Below are 17,253 nucleotides of genomic sequence, written 5' to 3'. Positions count from 1 at the left end.
TCTCCCGAGAGAGGCGGGGGTGGGGACGGAGCTTGCCTGTGACCGGGTACAGACGCGGGGGCAAGGAAGGATCTCGCCGGAGACCAGATACAAACATGGGGATAGGGAGGGAGATCGCCGTTGTGCGGCCCCGGCTTGACTTTGGCATGGACGTTTTCTTTTCAGAGTACCGAAACGTTATTTGACTTCGCGGTGGCAACCATTGTAATTTCGACTGATGACCGGGGGCAACAAAAAACGGATCAACAAAAAAATATTTTACTTTTATTATTAGGTATAGATTATACTGTACAAAAATATTCTGTTTACGAGCATCTAGATGACTGATTCGTACACAACAGTTATGCACATTAAATCCATTATATCTCTATCATGTACTATTTATTACTAGAAACTAAAAATATACCACCTCCGGTCCACTTTAATCGACGTGTGCGTGTGCCTACCAATAGGTTGTTGTTACCTTCCCACCGTGTCAATTTTTTCAGACTGGAGGGAGTATTTGGCACTGATTTTTAAAGACAAATTAAATCAATTATTACAGAAAAACGAGAATCTATTTGTGAACATCCACGAAATATCCTGCACAAAGTCACGTCCAATGTACGGATCTGAATAATTGTTTACTGATCTGTACAGAAATTCATGTCCATGTACGAAAATATTGCAGAAATTCTGCATGACGTTGTAGAAAATCTAGGATCTGTACGGATCTACGAAAATATTCTGCAGAAATTCCGCATGTCGATGTAGAAAAACAAGGATATGTATGTGTGCATCGCGTGTAACTTAGATTTTAACTTTCGCTCATCGAGCTAATGGAGGGGAGAGGTCGATCCCATCGTTCTGCAGCAGCACAGAGGGGGATTCTAACATGTAATCCATGATCGCGAATGCTCCTTGGATGATTTGTTTCTTCGCTCCTACCGCATCTCATTCCGATGTTACTTTTTCCTGTTATAAAATCGACAAAGAAAAAAAAAGAAGGGAGCCGTTGGAGCTCCATCAAACTCTAGATCTATCTCGGTGAGTTGATTATATTTTGGTTAGTATCTCTTTTGTTGACGTAGCTCATATAAATTAGTAGAAATCTTTTTCTCTAGTTGCACTGCACTCGCGCGTACGTATTTGGTCCAGCAGTATAATACCACACTTGTGCTTCAGTGCTTGTTTAGATACGTTTTTATTATTTTTAAGAAAGGCGAGTCAAACAACTTGTGCACGTACAGTACGTCTCTTGCACCCAGACTACACACATTACTGCTGCCGACTTGTGCACGTACAGTACGTCTTTTGCATGGAATCGATCCTTCTTGCGTACGTCTGCGCGCGCTGAGTTCGTGTTCCGCCTACAGCCGGATCAAGTCCGCCATCATGACGCGCGCGGGTGGACATCGAAAATACCCGGGCAGTGCCATGCATCGCCAAATATCGCACAAGTTACATTGTTCCACCTCGAGCGTCGCCTCTCCTATATAAACGCCACACAAGAGCACACACAAAACGTAGCAAACCTGAAGCACACAGCAGTAGCAAACCATGGCCAACGCATTGTTGATCCCTGTGATCCTTTCCTTCCTCATCTTGCCCTTCTCCGCCATGGCCCTAACCCAGGATTTCTGCGTTGCTGACCTGCCCCGCGGCGACACGCCGGCGGGATACTCATGCAAGGCCCACGTCAGTGCCGATGACTTCTACTACAACGGTCTTGCCATCGCCGGCAACACCAACAACCTCTTCAAGGCCACTTTCACGCCGGCCTCCGTCAATCAGTTCCCCGGGGTCAACGGCCTGGGCATCTCAGCCGCCAGGGTCGATATAGGCGTGGGAGGTGTCGTGCCGCCGCACACCCACCCGGCCGCCACCGAGCTCATCTTCGTCACGGAGGGCACCATCGTCGCCGCATTCATCAGCTCCGACTCCAACACCGTCTACACCAAGACGCTCAACAAGGGCGACATCATGGTCTTCCCCCAGGGCCTGCTCCACTACCAGTACAACATCGGCGCCTCGCCCGCCGTCTTGCTCGTCGCCTTCAGCGGACCCAACCCTGGTCTCCAATTCATCGCCTTCGCGGTCTTTGGCAACAACCTGCCCTCCGACGTCGTCAAGAAGCTGACCTTCTTGAACGATGCGCAGGTCAAGAACTTTAAGATGATGCTCGGCGGCACCGCCTAAATATTACCATGTTTACATAAAGGTTACTAATTGTCTATGTGGTGGCGCGTGTCGAATTATTAATAAATTGATTCTGTGCATGCGCCTGGCATGCATATGAATTCTTCAATTAATAGTTCTTTCAAAGTTGTGCTTCATTCCTCCTTGTTTTGATTTTATTTCAGACAATGGCTCAATAGTTTTCTTAACTAAAATTGTAATTAATCGTAACGACAACACTGGTTGTTTTGTTGGTGACGTCTCCATTCCGCAAGGCAATTCATGGAGTGGATTAAAGATAAGATAGCTTTTCAAATATTCCTCCCCATATCTTTATTGGGTTTTACAAATAGAAGAGAGAACCTCTCTCGGACACATAGCTCGTCATTATTATGACAAAGTTTAATTAGGTTCAACGTGGCTGCAACAAAATTTCAAAAATGCCAGGAAAAAATATGTTGAGAACTTAGACATTACAAATTAAGATTACTGCTAAATCGTCACTCGTGTTGAAATAAAAAAAATTCCATGTAACTCGATCCAACATGTTGCTAGCCTACATCATGTACTGCTCATGATGGTCTGGTCACAACAACATTTAGCGTGATCACGGTGAGAGATACAGAGGGATTGAAAAAATTCTTTCGTACTTGCTGGCTTGGCTTCGATTCCCGCCCCTCGAAAGGGGCTGTCCGATGATGTTGCGACTCCATACTGGTAACAGAAAAAGGTTGGAAGGAACAGGTGCACAACATGTTGTATCCCGAATACATCATTTTGTTCAGTAATAGAACTCGATCTTTCGCGTTTTTTCTGTAGCTGGGGTGGCAGACTGAAAGAGGCAGGCAGAGGACCCGGGGTGAACTGAAGAAAGGCATGAATCCATCTTCATGGCACAGATTACCACTAACGACCCACATAGGTTCAGCGTGAGATTCTGCTGAGACCCATCATCCGTAGATTGTTTAAGAAATTTGAAGTTGAACAACTGTTGCCTCGATAGGTATGATGGGTAAGACAATAGTTAGGCTCTGTTTCAGATGGATTTCCCAAACTTCTTCCTATCCTGGTACTACAGGATTTGATGATCTTTTTCCACCTTAACTTTTATCCTTACACTTGGCAGAAATAGTAGGTAACTAAGTATGTATCCTAAAAGTCATACTCATAACCGAAAATTCATAACTTTGAATTACCTTATATTTTGAACTAGGTTTAACTCATTCTCTCGTGTACCTTGGGGAATAGTGAATTATTTTGGAACTGTAGGTAATCTCTCCTTTGAAAAGGGTAGATTGATGTAACTGTTCTTTTTTTTTTTGTAATTTTAAGATACTATCATTATGCTAAGAGGGATGACCAAAGGTTTTATGGTCTTCAATCTGGGTAGTAACTTGATTTTATGTTTTTCTTTATCCAAGTTCCATCTCTTCACTGAAATATTCAAAAGGAACAATGTTTGAATCTCAATGATCTCCATTCAGTGTGCAACGAGAATCACCATATTGTAGTGTTATCAGTAACCGATGGGTTCGATTTTTCATGTGATAATTGTTGATCAGCGGATATACCATATATATATTAATGTTTCACATTACAAGGGAGATGATTATTTTAGGAATATTACAAGATAGATGATGCTGTTTGTACTTATCAATTGTATAACTAAAATGATACTCCCTCCAATCCATAATAAGTGTCAGTGCTTTAGTTCAATTTAGTCCAATTTGGACTAAACTGCCGCCACTTATTATGGATCGGAGGGAGTAGTAAAAGAAGCCACCAAGTTCTTCCACATAGGCTAAATTGTCCACAGTCACTAGTAGAAAACAGAGCTTATATTTGTAGCTGCAAAGAGCATTAGCACCAGTTATGCTACGAATCCAGACTAAAGGGTGCATTAGCACCAGTTCGTCCGGCCAGGACGTCGCAAGGGACCCGCAGGGCTTTAGCACCGGTTCGCAGTTGGCATCAGCCGCGTGGAAGGCGCGAACCTTTAGCACCGTTTCGTGGCATGAACCGGTTCTAAAGGTAACCATTGCCACGAACCGGTGCTAAAGCCCCCCTTTTCCTATAAATTCATCTCGCCCCAGCCATCCCTCTCCTCTGTTTTTTTCTTGGTGGAAGGTGTGAGGGTTGTGTGCTAGTTTATTTTTCTTTCCTATGCACAAGAGGTGCTCGATGAAATGCCTGAGAGAATGATGCCACTTGATTTCACACAAAACAAAAATGATATGAGGTGCCCGAGCGATACTTAAGTTTTCTCCTCTTGCTTTCCTCCTCGATCGAGGTTAGCAACTTTTCCCTTTCATTTGTACGAGTGGTTATTTCCCTATTTATGATATTTTGTAATGGTTTACGATAAACTTAATTATATGATGCAGATGAACCGGCGGCAATGGATGTACGTTAACTGACGCCTTAACGAGTTCACCACGGGTCTGAAAGATTTTATTCGTGTGGCTAAGGAAAACCAATGGGCAGATGGTTTTATGTGTTGTCCATGTGTTTACTATCGGAACTTAAACCAATATTCTTCCTGGCAAGTCCTTCACTCCCACCTGTTTCGTAAAGATTTCATGCCCAGCTATAATTGTTGGACCAAGCATGAAGAAAGAGGGGTTATGATGTATACGATACACACAGAGAAGCAGAAAGTGTACGAGAAGCGAAAGTCAAAGGGCACATTAGAAGATAAAAAAAAAGTTGTACCCAAATTGCGAAGATGGCAACACAAAGCTCGGTATCACATTAGAGTACGTAAACAATATTCATAATTTTATTTTATCACCATCAATTGTGTTGTGTTTCTTCATATATATTGATCCCTTCTTTAAATTAAATCGAACGGTTGCGGGACGGTCTTCTAACAATCGAGCGTGTACGAGCAATTAAGAAGAATTGGCGGGATTCTTACTTGACCAGGTCATGAACCAACCGAAGAATTCCATCTGCAAATAATAGGGATCCTAATAGAAATTATATTATATATATATATATATATGCATGAACGTGTACCGTACCATTATGTAATATGGTCGACCAAGCATGATGAAAGAGGTCACTTCGATATCGATATTCATAACGATGTTGTGCAATATAATGGTTTGTTGTATGTGCGCCTGGGCGTGGCGACAGACTCTGCCGCGGCAGGAAAATGGGGCCAAAACGCTACTGTGGCAGAAACCTTTAGCACCGGTTCGTCTATAGGTCCTCCCGTCGCTCGGCAGCCGTCACGTGGTGCCCCTTTAGCACCGGTTCGCAACTCTACCCGGTGTTAAAGGGGGAGGCTTTAGCTCCGAATGCTTTGCACCCATGTCCTCATCCAGTTTGCGGCGTCTGCCTCTTCCTCTGCCGTCATTGACGGCGGCAAGCTGCAGCCCACGCTCACGGACGCCATGGTTCCGCTCACCACCGATCCGCCGCAACATGTGAGGGAGAAGCCTGGGAGCGGCCGGCCGTGAAGGGAGGAAGAGAGGAAACAGAGACGTGATTGGTTTGGGTCGTCTATTCCTCAGGTTTGCCACACATCGCAAGGGTTCATGCCTTTTGTCTGTCATGAATCCAAGCGGTGGAGGTGGGGTTAGCAGTACCGCTTGATCAAGGCAGTAGGAGACACTCAATCACCTGAAGCAACCAGAGCAATATGCAGGAGAAAAAGTGTAGGAACCGGTAACCAGTTGCCGACCATGCAAAAAAAAAAACAGAAAATACTAACTGAGTGAATCAAGGAGGAAAAAAAAAGAGTCAACGTGTCACACAAAGAATGGTGGAAAGATAGGATAATTTTGTCATCTACGGTACCATGTCACTTTGGGATCGCTAAGTTGTATAATTTTTATATATGGTATAAATACCATGTGTAAAGAAATTGGGTGCAGGGGTACATTAAACACAAGTCTAATTAAAAGTGGAAAAATCACACATTGCAAAGAGATTGCAAAATAAGGTAGAACACAGAGCATCCTGAGATTGCAATGGGCGGCGCGGGAGGCCTGAGGGGGAGGGGGAGGTAGCGCAGGTCGCGCTGCTGCTGCTGGTGGCGGCCGCCGGTCAGACTCGGAGCTGCGGCCACTGCGCGCCTCCACGCCGCTCTATAAATCCCACGGAGAGAGGAGGAGGAACAGCAGCTCCTCATCAACAGCCAATCGGACTAACTCGTCATTGACAGCGGGAACGCTGGGTGAGGGGAGGCGGGCGGCGCTGGGTGAGGAGCTATGCGGTCGGAGGGTTGAGGACGGGGGTGAACACAATCCCATGATTGGATGACGCAGAGTAGTGGTGGGCAGAGGAATTTGGGGTCGGTGACGTACGAGGCCCCGCCAGCGCCTGCAGACTGCGGAGGCGCGGTGCAGGGAGGAGGGCTGCGGTGGGAGACGGAGGAGGATCTCCCGCAACATATCATCATTGACCGGCAGGGATGTAGGCACCGCTGGAGAGGTGACGCGGCTGCGTCGGTGGCGGGTCACTCCGGCTCCCTCCTCACTTGCCTGGATTTGGGGATGAAGGCGCGGACTGCGGCGGCGGGCGACTCGCCTGGATTGGAGGATGGAGGCGAGGGGCCATTCCGGCGTCCTCCTCGCTGGCGTGGATTTGGGAATGGAGGCACGTGCTGCGGCGGCGGGGTCATTTGGGCCCGTTCGTTCGTGATGTCCTCGACGACTGCATCTGCACTTCTGCAGTGAGAAACTAGTGGGTTTTCAGTTTCGTCAGAGATCCATTGTGCGGCGGAAGCCTCCCGTTCTGCCCTCGCCGGCGAGCCCGCGCGCTCCCACGCCATTCGTCGCCCTAACCGTCTCGCCGCGGCGCGCCGTGGAAGCCGCGGATCCCGCCCCCTGCACAGCGCGGTTCGCACGCTCCGCTACGGCGCTAGCCAGGCCATTACTTAGCCCAAAACCATGTGCTCCCGCTTCGACGCCGGCCTCTGCTCAGCCACTTCAGTCCCCTCCTACTTCGGCAACCACAAGGTAAAAACCCACCTTCAGTTGAACTAATCTCAGTTTTTTCCGTCGATCTGAGAGAATTTCAGAGCCTTATTGCCATGAGCATCTGTTCATCAATCACATTGCAGGATTTTCCTAGAAATATACCAACTGATTTGGTTGGGCGAATGCTTCCACCGGAGTGCATCAAATTGTGCAGATAAACGGCAGTAGAAGGACAATACAAGGTAGGCAATCAATGACTGAATCACTGCAATGGCTTATCTTATTGTCATCAGCTCACCATATGTTCCTCAAATCCAGCATGATGCTGCAACTCCAGAACCTTGCAATACAGTATTACAATGCAATTTGAAGATAAAATACAGTACACTCTAGGCATCACTAGGCTTTACATCACGGCGGCACATCGTCTTGGTCTACTGCATCAGACTGCTTGCAGATGAAACAAACGGCTTGGGGGGCATCTGTAGGTTCTGCAAGTTCCCTGTCAACATGTTCACCACCTTCGTCATCGAGGGCCTGTTTCTTGGGCTCCATTGGATGCACCAAAGTGCCACAATTGCTAGCTTTCTCACCGTTTCGTCCTCACTTTGCGTTGTTTCCCTTTGAGGTGCCAAGTCCAGGCCAGTGATTACTCTCTCGTAGATCCACTCTGGGAGGTAAACCTCGTTCTGGCTCTCGACACCTGGGTCTGAGTTCCTTCTTCCGCTCACCATTTCCAGCACCAGCATGCCAAAACTGTACACGTCCGACTTGTAGGATATCCCCCCAAAGTTCCGAGAGTATAGCTCTGGTGCGATGTAGCCCATTGTGCCTCTGGCTGCTGTCAAGGTAACGATGCTTTGGTCCCTTGCACACAGCTTTGCAAGGCCAAAGTCTGAAATCTTCGGGTTGAAGTTGTAGTCCAGCAGGATGTTGTGTGGCTTGATGTCAAAGTGGAGAATTCGCTGGTTACACCCTTGATGTAGGTATTCCATTCCTCGTGCAATACCTAAAGCAATATCTAGCATTTTGTTTGGTGCTAGGAGTTGTCGGGAAGTATCGGAAACATGAGAGAATATGTATTTCTCGAGTGACTCGTTAGGCATGAATTCGTAAATAAGAGCCCGCCTCATTCCTTCAGAGCAAAAGCCCAAGAGGCGGACAATATTTGTATGGTGAATTAGTCCTATGGTTGCAACTTCATTGATGAATTCCTCTCCATCTCCTGTAGAGCTATCTAGCATCTTGACTGCCACAGGCAATCCATTTGGTAGCTCTCCTTTGTATACACTTCCAAATCCACCCTGGCCTAGTTGATTCTTGAACCGTCTTGCTATCTTCTTAACTTCTGGGAAAGTGTACCTTGTGGGTTTGGATGAGCCGTATGCCTTGAGGAACATTTCGACCTTCATACTTATTTCTTCATTATACCTTGACTTTAAGGAGAAATAGAGTGCGGTGGTCACCACTGATGAAAGAAGTACAAATGCTGTGACAGATGATGCTGCTGATTTAAAAGAAAGGAAATTAGCGAGTTGCATTCAGAAAAGAAGCCATGACTTTCTGACTCTTATTGCATTGCAAACACATAAGAGTTAGGGTGGTAAACAGTAAGTATTTCAATTAAAAAGATTAAGAGTTGCAGCTTTACCTGCAATTCGGATGACATGCCTACCTGCAAGTATGAATAAGATAATTAGTTTTGCCTCCACTATTAGACGTAGACAAAAACATAAGAAAGCTACTTCTACAAATTTGTTAGGAACCACTAATTCCTGGTTTTTACACAAGTCCACTGTGTGGGTATAGGAAGGGTATTTGACGTCATACATAGGGTGGTATATTGATTAATATTTTCCACCATTATGCTATAGCTATGCCATTATTGACTTTTTTGAGGAAAACTGTAGTTGAGGCCCCGGAAGTGAATTTATTAAAAAGTGATATACAGAATACGTATACGAGTAATTACATACTTAAGAAGATACAAATGATATATTCAAGTGACTCGGATTCAGGAACATGGAAGGAAAGGAGAACTATAAGAGGAAATTCTGTTCCGTGGTTTACTCTGTCTTCATTTTATTTTACTGGTCATGCATCTAGTACATGAATCGCATATTTTGAAAACATAATTTTTGAATTGTTTAGCGAGTAGGAAGAGATAGCTCGTTGATTGCTTAATACACTTACAAGTTACACCACTCCAGAAGTCAACTTAGGAAGAATACAAATCATTAGTTACATGGTTGATCAAATTCAACTTTCTAACTAGAACTTATACTGCCTCAAATGAATATTGATCTTTAGATCTAAAAATATGTGCAAAGTGGTCTATTAAGTCTGTGCGAATTTTACAAATTAGCTAACCATCATAACTTGGCACTGCGATCTCTTGTCCAAGTTTTTGTGGGAGTGTCCACTGATGCAAACCTAGAGACTAATATGTGTTTGCACAAGTTAGTCATCGGTCTTATTGCATTACAATTTTATTGATAATTTTGCTAGGGAAAATCACGTGGGAAGATTGTACACTTAACAGAAGTATATTATAGGAAACCAGAAAACAATTACATGGAGGCAGAAATTTAGACTGTGGTTCCAAAATAAAATGGTACACCATGACAATAGGGATTTGAGAAAAGGAATCATACCATGGTGCTGGCAAAAAGCTTGTCGCCTTTGCGAGCTGAATCCACAGTGTCGACCTTTTTGTTCACACCGTTGGCAGGCATCTGTAATGTTACTGAGATGCCAAGTGAATGTTGTTTCACCAAAACTGAGGACTGTATTTGCCTTTTCACGGAAGGTGTTCTCGTCAGAGTTTGGGCCATATTTATCGTAAGTGAAGGGTATGGGGATGCCTTTAGAAACAGCCATGCAGTCCCGTGGAAGATCATTAATGTATGCAATAGATGACGCCAAATACCAGAATTGGCTAGAATTATTGCCAGCTATACTAGATGGATCTGCTGCTACAAAACCTTTTGAACAACATACCAGGGTCGTAACTTCTGATGATTGAGGTTGTGTGTACACATCAGTTGCTAAGTTTGCTGACATGAGCTTCTGAAGTGGGCATTGCGTCAATGGTTCCACAAGAGGGGTTACGTTGATGACGCGGTGCCTGTAATAGATCGCGGTCACTTTGCAGGAGCCAAGAACATGATGATCCAGGATTATGTCATCCCCGGAGCATGATAACTGCATGCCAGGTGTGCCACATGCTGGTGGGTGGGTTGAAAGCCAGAATGGGAACCGGATCTCCGGCCCATGGTTGCTGCATCGGTGTGATGGACATCTTTTGAAGAAATCTTCATCATCCAATCCTGTGGCTACATAGGTTTGATAGGTGAGAAGAGATAGCAATATCGGTGTAACAAGAAGTTTATTCAAGTCCATGGGATGTATTGCAGATGAAGATGGAAGAAGAGAAAAACAGGAGTATAAAATATGGCTGTTTGCTTTAACCAATGATGAGGATTGGGGCAGCTCTTGCTACTATAGTTACGTGCCTGGGCAGGAATTCCAGCTGCCACGGAAACCTCTGCCATACGTTTTCTGTGGCTCAGAAGCTTCTGTGATTCTATCACTGGCTGTGCCATATCCCTGTAATTATACATGTATATTCTTGATACTCTAAAATATGTGTTGTTGGACTCCACACCTTACTAGGAGACTGTGACAGAATTGGACCAGAGTTAATGCACTTTGACCCTTTCTCTTATGTTAGTCAAGAGATCCTGTCCAACGACATCACAATAATGTTGCTGGTATGCATAGTTACCATAGTACTTCAGTCGTAAGCGGCCATGTTATCCAGCCTAGTTGTTATCCAGTGAAGGACTGACTTGTGATTACAGCTTGAGCGTGTCTGTAGTCCAGTCGTTATCAGAATAATCAACCATGAATTATGGAGATGGTTTCAGTCACTCCTGTAAAGATATGGCTTCCAGTTATTGTTATTTTTTCTTTATTATTATTCTATGTGACGTACACTCTTGAAATGCTACCGATTCTAACTTCTAATCTGTAGAAACAGAAACCAAGGGGAATATCAAATGCATCTGCCCATATAAATATATAATCTACTCTTAGCGCTAAAGATTGTAAGGAAAATTTTGGGTAGTTAGTTTTATAGAAAAGGGGTATAGGCTGGAAAGTAGTTCAGTAATGTTATAACTTATAAGTAGATATTTTAAAAAATGAATTAGATCAAACTAAGTTTTTCCCTCTGCAAGACATGCCTTGCTACCTGATACATTTCATATCTCAAGTGAATTTCGTTTTCTTATCTAGTATCATTTTCTGGTCCCTATTATTTTTAATTATGTTAAGGCAGTTCATTGTGACTGGGACAGAACTGAACAAGTGGTGAGCTAAAGGATCCTGGGTTTTCCTCCATTAGTCAAGAGGTCATGATCATGAGAATAGTCAGTATTTCATTACCTAACTTGGCTTGACCGCAAGTAGCCAAGTCTCCTAGTCAGTGATCTCAGCCATGTACTCATGTAGACCCACTAGTTGGCATGTAATGGCCCTCCTTGGAGTTCTTTTTGTTAGCTTGGCAGCCATACCCTTTTCTGGCCATTCATCCATGCGTTTGTGATTCTCTGAACCAGTCTGCCATGGCGATGTCCACTGCCCTGAAGGCCTTCACTGTCTTGTTTGTGCTGTCAGTTCTTGCGCCAGATCAGGTTGAAGGGCGACATCAACGGCCTGATTGTCCTTCTTTCTCGTGCGGCCCTCTTGGTAATGTATCGTCCCCATTTCGCCAGGCAAGTGATCCACCTGGGTGTGGTTATCGATCTTATGAGCTAGTTTGCAGTGACAGCACAGCTACAATTCACATCGACAATGCGACATACTATGTGTCTTCCATCAACTACAGTGGTTCTTCTTTCTGGGTAATCGATGCCGAGTTGGATTTATACAACAGTTGCCCTCTACCACAGTGGAATCCGAATCGCCGTCCCATGAGGAGAACTTGGCTCCGAGGTGCTCATCGCGCCATCGAAGTTGAATTGGCACCTGTAGCATATAATCAGGCTAACTTTGTTATATGTTCTCGGGAAGTTAAGGACAATGGTATGTACATGCCTGTTGCTTGTCTGAGCACAAGCTATTCTTTTGTTTATGTGTTAACTGGACTAGCATCTTATCATATGGAGAACCTCGAGCCATGTTGTGGTTACTTGGCCATGACACCGCTAGGTGACCAGGATATCTGGGGAACTGCAACGCTACAGAATGCAAGCTATGCAGATGTCGTAAAAATCATGATGGATGGATTTGGCATTCGGTTTCCTTTCAGACTTCGTACAGCCTTCATGGGATGCCTGATGGAATTTATGCCGTGAGTTTGGTATCTTGATTCCTGTAAACTCTGGTTTTATTTTTGCACATGCACACCTGATTTTTTACATTTTCTTTTTTTCTACAGCCCGACCCCTGAAGATTGGATTGAGATTATTCTACAGGCTGATTTAATTTTCTTGGGTTGTGCAGCTGAAGTAGCTCCGCTACCTCTTTCTATATGCTTGTCTGTAATACAGGCGGCATTAGCATATTTGAGGTTGATTGCTGGTGCGTGAGAATTACATATTATCTATTATATGGTTATTGAGTGATCCCAAAAATAAACTTGCTTCATGCAGTGCTGTGCAGGTTTGTGTTGGCGCCCCTGGTGGTACTCATCTTCCTTGCCTACAAGTACTGGAAAACAAGGATCACACTCGATGTGGTGGAGACGTTCCTCCGGATGCAGCAAATGCTTGGCCCAACGAGGTATGCCTACACTGACATCGCTGCAATCACAAGCCATTTCAGAGATAAGCTGGGTCAAGGAGGCTATGGATCCGTGTTCAAGGGTGTGCTACTCCCAGGCAATCTCCATGTGGCCGTCAAATTGCTAGAGGGAAATTCTAACTGCAACGGGGAAGATTTTATCAACGAGGTCTCCACCATAGGCAGGATCCACCATGTCAACGTGGTCCGTCTCGTGGGGTTCTGCTCGGAGGAATTGAGAAGGGCTTTGGTTTACGAATACATGCCTGGCGGCTCGCTTGACAAGTACATCTTCTCGTCAGAGAAAGAGAAGGCCTTCTCCTGGGATATGCTCAATGAGATTGCTCTGGGCATTGCCCGAGGGATCAACTACCTACATCAGGGTTGCGAGATGCAGATTCTGCACTTTGACATCAAGCCACACAACATCCTTCTTGACAGCAATTTCATCCCAAAAGTTGCTGATTTCGGTCTCGCCAAACTGTACCCGAGGGGAAACAGTTTTGTGCCATTGAGCGCCTTACGAGGAACTGTTGGTTACATAGCTCCTGAGTTGATATCACGGAGCTTTGGCGTCATATCAAGCAAGTCCGATGTTTACAGCTTTGGGATGCTGCTGCTGGAGATGGCCGGAGGAAGAAGGAATGCTAACCCAAATGTGGTGAGCTCAAGCCAATCCTACTATCCCTCATGGGTATATGACCAGCTAACTGAACAAGAAGTGGGTGACAAATCTCCTGTTGATGACATGCATGTGATTGAGAAGAAGCTCTGCATCGTCGGATTATGGTGCATCCAGATGAAGTCTCATGACCGTCCGACGATGAGCGAGGTGATAGAGATGATGGAAGGCCGCGCTGACAGCTTGCAAATGCCGTCTAGGCCATTCTTCTGTGACGAAGGGCACACCCATGTTGAGGATTCTTGCCATTTGGCATCCGAGGATTCCGAGCTGACCACAAACTCTCAAGATGATGAGTGAAAAATATATATCCGTGTGATGTACTGCCTCTAAAGAATATCCGTGTGATGTACCGCATATTTGAAAGAATTCATTTCCGACCCCCTCTAATTTTTATGCAGAAACATGTACTGTAATAGCTAGCGGTGAGAGGATGCAGGGATCCAACAACTATATACATTCTAAGAGCATCTCCAGTCGCGTCCCCCAAACCGTCCCTCAAAGGGATTTGGGGCGCGCCGGACAAAAAATGTGTTCCAGGCGCGTCCCCCAAAGCCCATTTTTGTCCGGCGCGCCCCGATACGATGTCCGGCGCCCCGAGCCCGTCCCCGTCCCACAGGGGACGCTCCGGGCACGCCGGACACAACGAAAAGCGAGGCGAACCGACGTGGGCCCGACCCGTCAGCGGCACAGGGAAAATTCGTCTCACACTCCCGCCAAATCCCGCCTCTCCCGCCAAATCGCGCCTATCCCGCCGCGCATTTCAGGCCTCCCAAAACATATCCCGCCGCCGATTCATTTCTCCTATCCCGCCGATTTCTTTCTCCCTCCCGCCGTCTACCCGCCGCCGCTACCCTCTCCACATGGCGCCGCCGACAACCCCCAAAAAGATGGCGAAGAAAGCGGCCAAGAAGCCGCCGGGCAATGGGACGAAAGGGGCAAAAGCGCCATTCGCGAAGCCGCGGAAGGCGCCGGCTGTGAAGAAGAAGCCTGAAGGATGGACCGACGATCAATGGCAGCAAGATTGTCTGCGCCGGAAGCTATCGACGGCGGAGCGGAAAGGACGGAGGGCGGCGGAGCTGGAGAAGAAGGCTCAGGCGGCGCGCCAGCACCAGCACATAATGGCCGGGTGTATCGCCGCCACCAACGTGAGCCCATGGAGTACGTCCCTGCCGATGTACGTTCCGGGAGTGATCTCTCCGTCGCAAGCCGCCTTCTACAACGACGGCCCCTCCGCCACTCCCGGGTGCGTGACGCCTAACTTGTCGCCGCACTACCAGGATGCGCTGCCGCACGGCGGCTTCAACCCCAACAACCTCTACTCCCTGGTGTACGAGTAGCGCGAGCCAGGACCCGGTCCGGACGGCGACCCTTTCACCGGCCGCAGGGGTCCGCTCGAATACGACGGCGCCGCTGCTGAGGAGGACGACGGGGTTGAGGAGGAGGACGACGAGGAAGAGGACGGGGTGGAGGACGACGACGAGGAGGACGAAGAGGGCGGCGAGGAACAGGACGACGAGGGTGCCGGTGACGATGATCTCGTGGAGGTAGACACGGACGACGTGAGGACGAAGAAGAAGAAGAAGAAGGCGTCGGGCACACGAGGCCCGAAGTGGACGGTTCTGGAAGATCTTTGTCTGTGCGAGTCGTGGGCGACGGTGAGCCATGACTCCATCATCGGCGCCAACCAAAAACACGGGAAGTATTGGGCGAGGATCAAGGCCGAGTTCGATGAGCGCAAGCTGATCAACAGCGACTACAACAAAGTGACAATGAAGAGGAGCCAGAAGGCAATGTCGACGCGATGGGCCATCATCCAGACGTCGGTGAACTCCTTCCATGGGTACCATCAGGACTTAGAGACCAGAGGCGACAGCGGCGCCGACGTCGACCAACTGGTACGGCTCTTTCTTCCATAATCCGTAGCGCCTACATTGTGTTCGATGAAATGACTCTGCTTCCTTTAGTTAGTTTGATAGGGCCATGGAATTGTACTCGAAGAACTCGGAAGGTCACAAGTCTTTTGTGCTCATGCATTGCTATGGCAAGCTCAAAATGAATGAGAAATGGCGGTTGACGCGCTTGTCGCTGTCCAAGGGGAAGGACGCCATTGATCTGGACGCGCCGCTGGCAACTTCGACATGGCGTCCTACTGGCAACAAGGCTGCCAAGGCCGCCTTGGCCGACGCTGCGTCATCTGAGAAGACGCAGGCGTCGATCACGAAATTCCTCGCCGACGTCTCCTCGACCTTTATCTCCTGCGACAAGAAGGCCGACCAAAGGTGGGTCGAGCTGCTCAAGAGGCAAGAGGAGAAGCTGGAGCTCAAGAAACGCAGGGACGACATGTCCCTGCTGAGAACGTCGACAGAGGGAATGTCTCCCCGGACGCGAGCGGCGCACAACTTCTTCAAAGGCTAGATCCTCGACGACATCGAAGCCAAAATGGCGGCGGCGGACGCGGCGGCCCTGGCAGCGGCAGCGCAGCAAGAGCCGGCTGACGCGTCTTCTACTGCTACACCTGCGTCGACCTCTGCGTCGGCGACGGAGCAGACGCACCATGCACAGCAACGGGCAGATCGCGACGAGGTCATCGTGCTCGACAGGCCTACGTCGACTCAGGATACGACGCCGTCGCCCAACCCCTTCTTCTAATTTGCATGCACCACCGGTCTGTAATATGATCGCGCGCCCAGTACTTTGATCGCCGCTACTCTGATCGCGACGAATCGGCGGGAACGATCTCTTTTGAATGCATCTATTTGAATTTCTGATTGGGGGCGGCGTTTGGGGGACGCGGCTGGGGAGCGACGTCCCCCAAACGCGGCACGAACAAAACACGTCCCCCAAACGCTCGATCCGGCGCGGTTTGGGGGACGCGACTGGAGATGCTCTAAAGTACTTTATGGAAGACATGTATTATTTGAGTCGTATTTGTCAGCATTTTTTTCTAACCATGCAAGAGACTTGAATGTATTAACTAGGACAAAGACCGTGCTTCGCTACGGAACAAATCAGAGATCTATCCCGGTTAGTCTATATTGCCGGTTGTCGTCCATACACAGTCTAACACCCACCACCCATGTGCGAGGTTAGTGTCATACACTTGTACCTATTGTGGATCTTTATTTCATCGCTCTCTCATTCTCCCCATGGCACCACCCCTCGAGAATTTATGACGAGCTAAAACATAAAGGTCTTAAAAGAAACAATCATCTTTTCTACAATGGGTTGTTTTTGTTTAATATTTTTCAATAGAGCAAATTTTCTTTGACATGGGTGAGATACTATAGAAAATTTAAAAATTTATACAATATATGCTCGTGCGTTGCAACGGAACAAAGGTATGTCATATATATACAATATATATTTCATGGGAGCGGTATCCATCTCCGCTGGTTGATGAAACTATCAGACATAGCTGCTACGACCTGGCCTTGCTGCGTGGTTCTCAAACTTCTTGTGCTTTCTGGTTGTGTGGTCTTGCTGTGTGGTTGTAGAACACCTTGTGCTGGTCGAACAAAACATTAACTGAGATACATTGCTCCCCCGAACCGTTCCCCTCGCGTCGCCCCCTCCAGGCGACCGAGGGGGCGAAACCCTAAGCGCGCCGCCGCCCGGCCCCCCTCCTCCTCCGCCCCTCCTTGTCGCCCCCAGAGGTGACGCCGGCCGAAGGCCGCGTCGCCGGTGAAGGGGGCGGCG

The 17,253-nt window shown here is 47.3% G+C and overlaps 2 protein-coding genes and 1 pseudogene across 2 annotated transcripts; 2 read left to right on the top strand and 1 right to left on the bottom strand.

Annotated features, from left to right (window-relative positions):
* The first annotated feature begins 1,539 nt into the window (after nucleotides 1-1,539).
* LOC124658922 (germin-like protein 8-14) lies at nucleotides 1,540-2,180 on the top strand. Its single transcript, XM_047196907.1, has one exon. It carries the CDS (start codon nucleotides 1,540-1,542, stop codon nucleotides 2,176-2,178), a length of 639 nt encoding a protein of 212 aa, XP_047052863.1. The 3' UTR covers nucleotides 2,179-2,180.
* Nucleotides 2,181-7,519: 5,339 nt separating this feature from the next.
* On the bottom strand, nucleotides 7,520-10,520 carry LOC124667541 (rust resistance kinase Lr10-like). The gene is made up of 4 exons (XM_047204808.1): nucleotides 10,086-10,520; nucleotides 9,740-9,899; nucleotides 8,737-8,760; nucleotides 7,520-8,589 (listed from the first exon to the last, which is right to left on the bottom strand). The coding sequence occupies exons 1-4, from the start codon at nucleotides 10,485-10,487 to the stop codon at nucleotides 7,520-7,522; spliced, it is 1,656 nt and encodes a 551-aa protein (XP_047060764.1). The 5' UTR covers nucleotides 10,488-10,520.
* Nucleotides 10,521-11,704: 1,184 nt separating this feature from the next.
* On the top strand, nucleotides 11,705-13,537 carry LOC124664540 (annotated as a pseudogene).
* The last annotated feature ends 3,716 nt before the right edge of the window (nucleotides 13,538-17,253 follow it).

This window comes from Lolium rigidum, chromosome 6 (genome assembly GCF_022539505.1).
Source record: "Lolium rigidum isolate FL_2022 chromosome 6, APGP_CSIRO_Lrig_0.1, whole genome shotgun sequence".
Classification (NCBI taxonomy): domain Eukaryota; kingdom Viridiplantae; phylum Streptophyta; class Magnoliopsida; order Poales; family Poaceae; genus Lolium; species Lolium rigidum.
This window is presented reverse-complemented; position numbering and strand designations above follow the sequence as displayed.

What these genes read in the sequence shown, in the direction of transcription:
- LOC124658922 (XM_047196907.1), top strand. Translation starts at nt 1,540, where the DNA reads ATGGCCAACGCATTGTTGATCCCTGTGATCCTTTCCTTCCTCATCTTG.
- LOC124667541 (XM_047204808.1), bottom strand. Translation starts at nt 10,487, where the DNA reads ATGGACTTGAATAAACTTCTTGTTACACCGATATTGCTATCTCTTCTC. An exon ending in AGCTTTTTGCCAGCACCATG is followed by an intron (nt 8,761 to 9,739) that starts GTATGATTCCTT and finishes TCATACTTGCAG; the next exon opens with GTAGGCATGTCATCCGAATT. An exon ending in GCATGTCATCCGAATTGCAG is followed by an intron (nt 8,590 to 8,736) that starts GTAAAGCTGCAA and finishes TTAAATCAGCAG; the next exon opens with CATCATCTGTCACAGCATTT.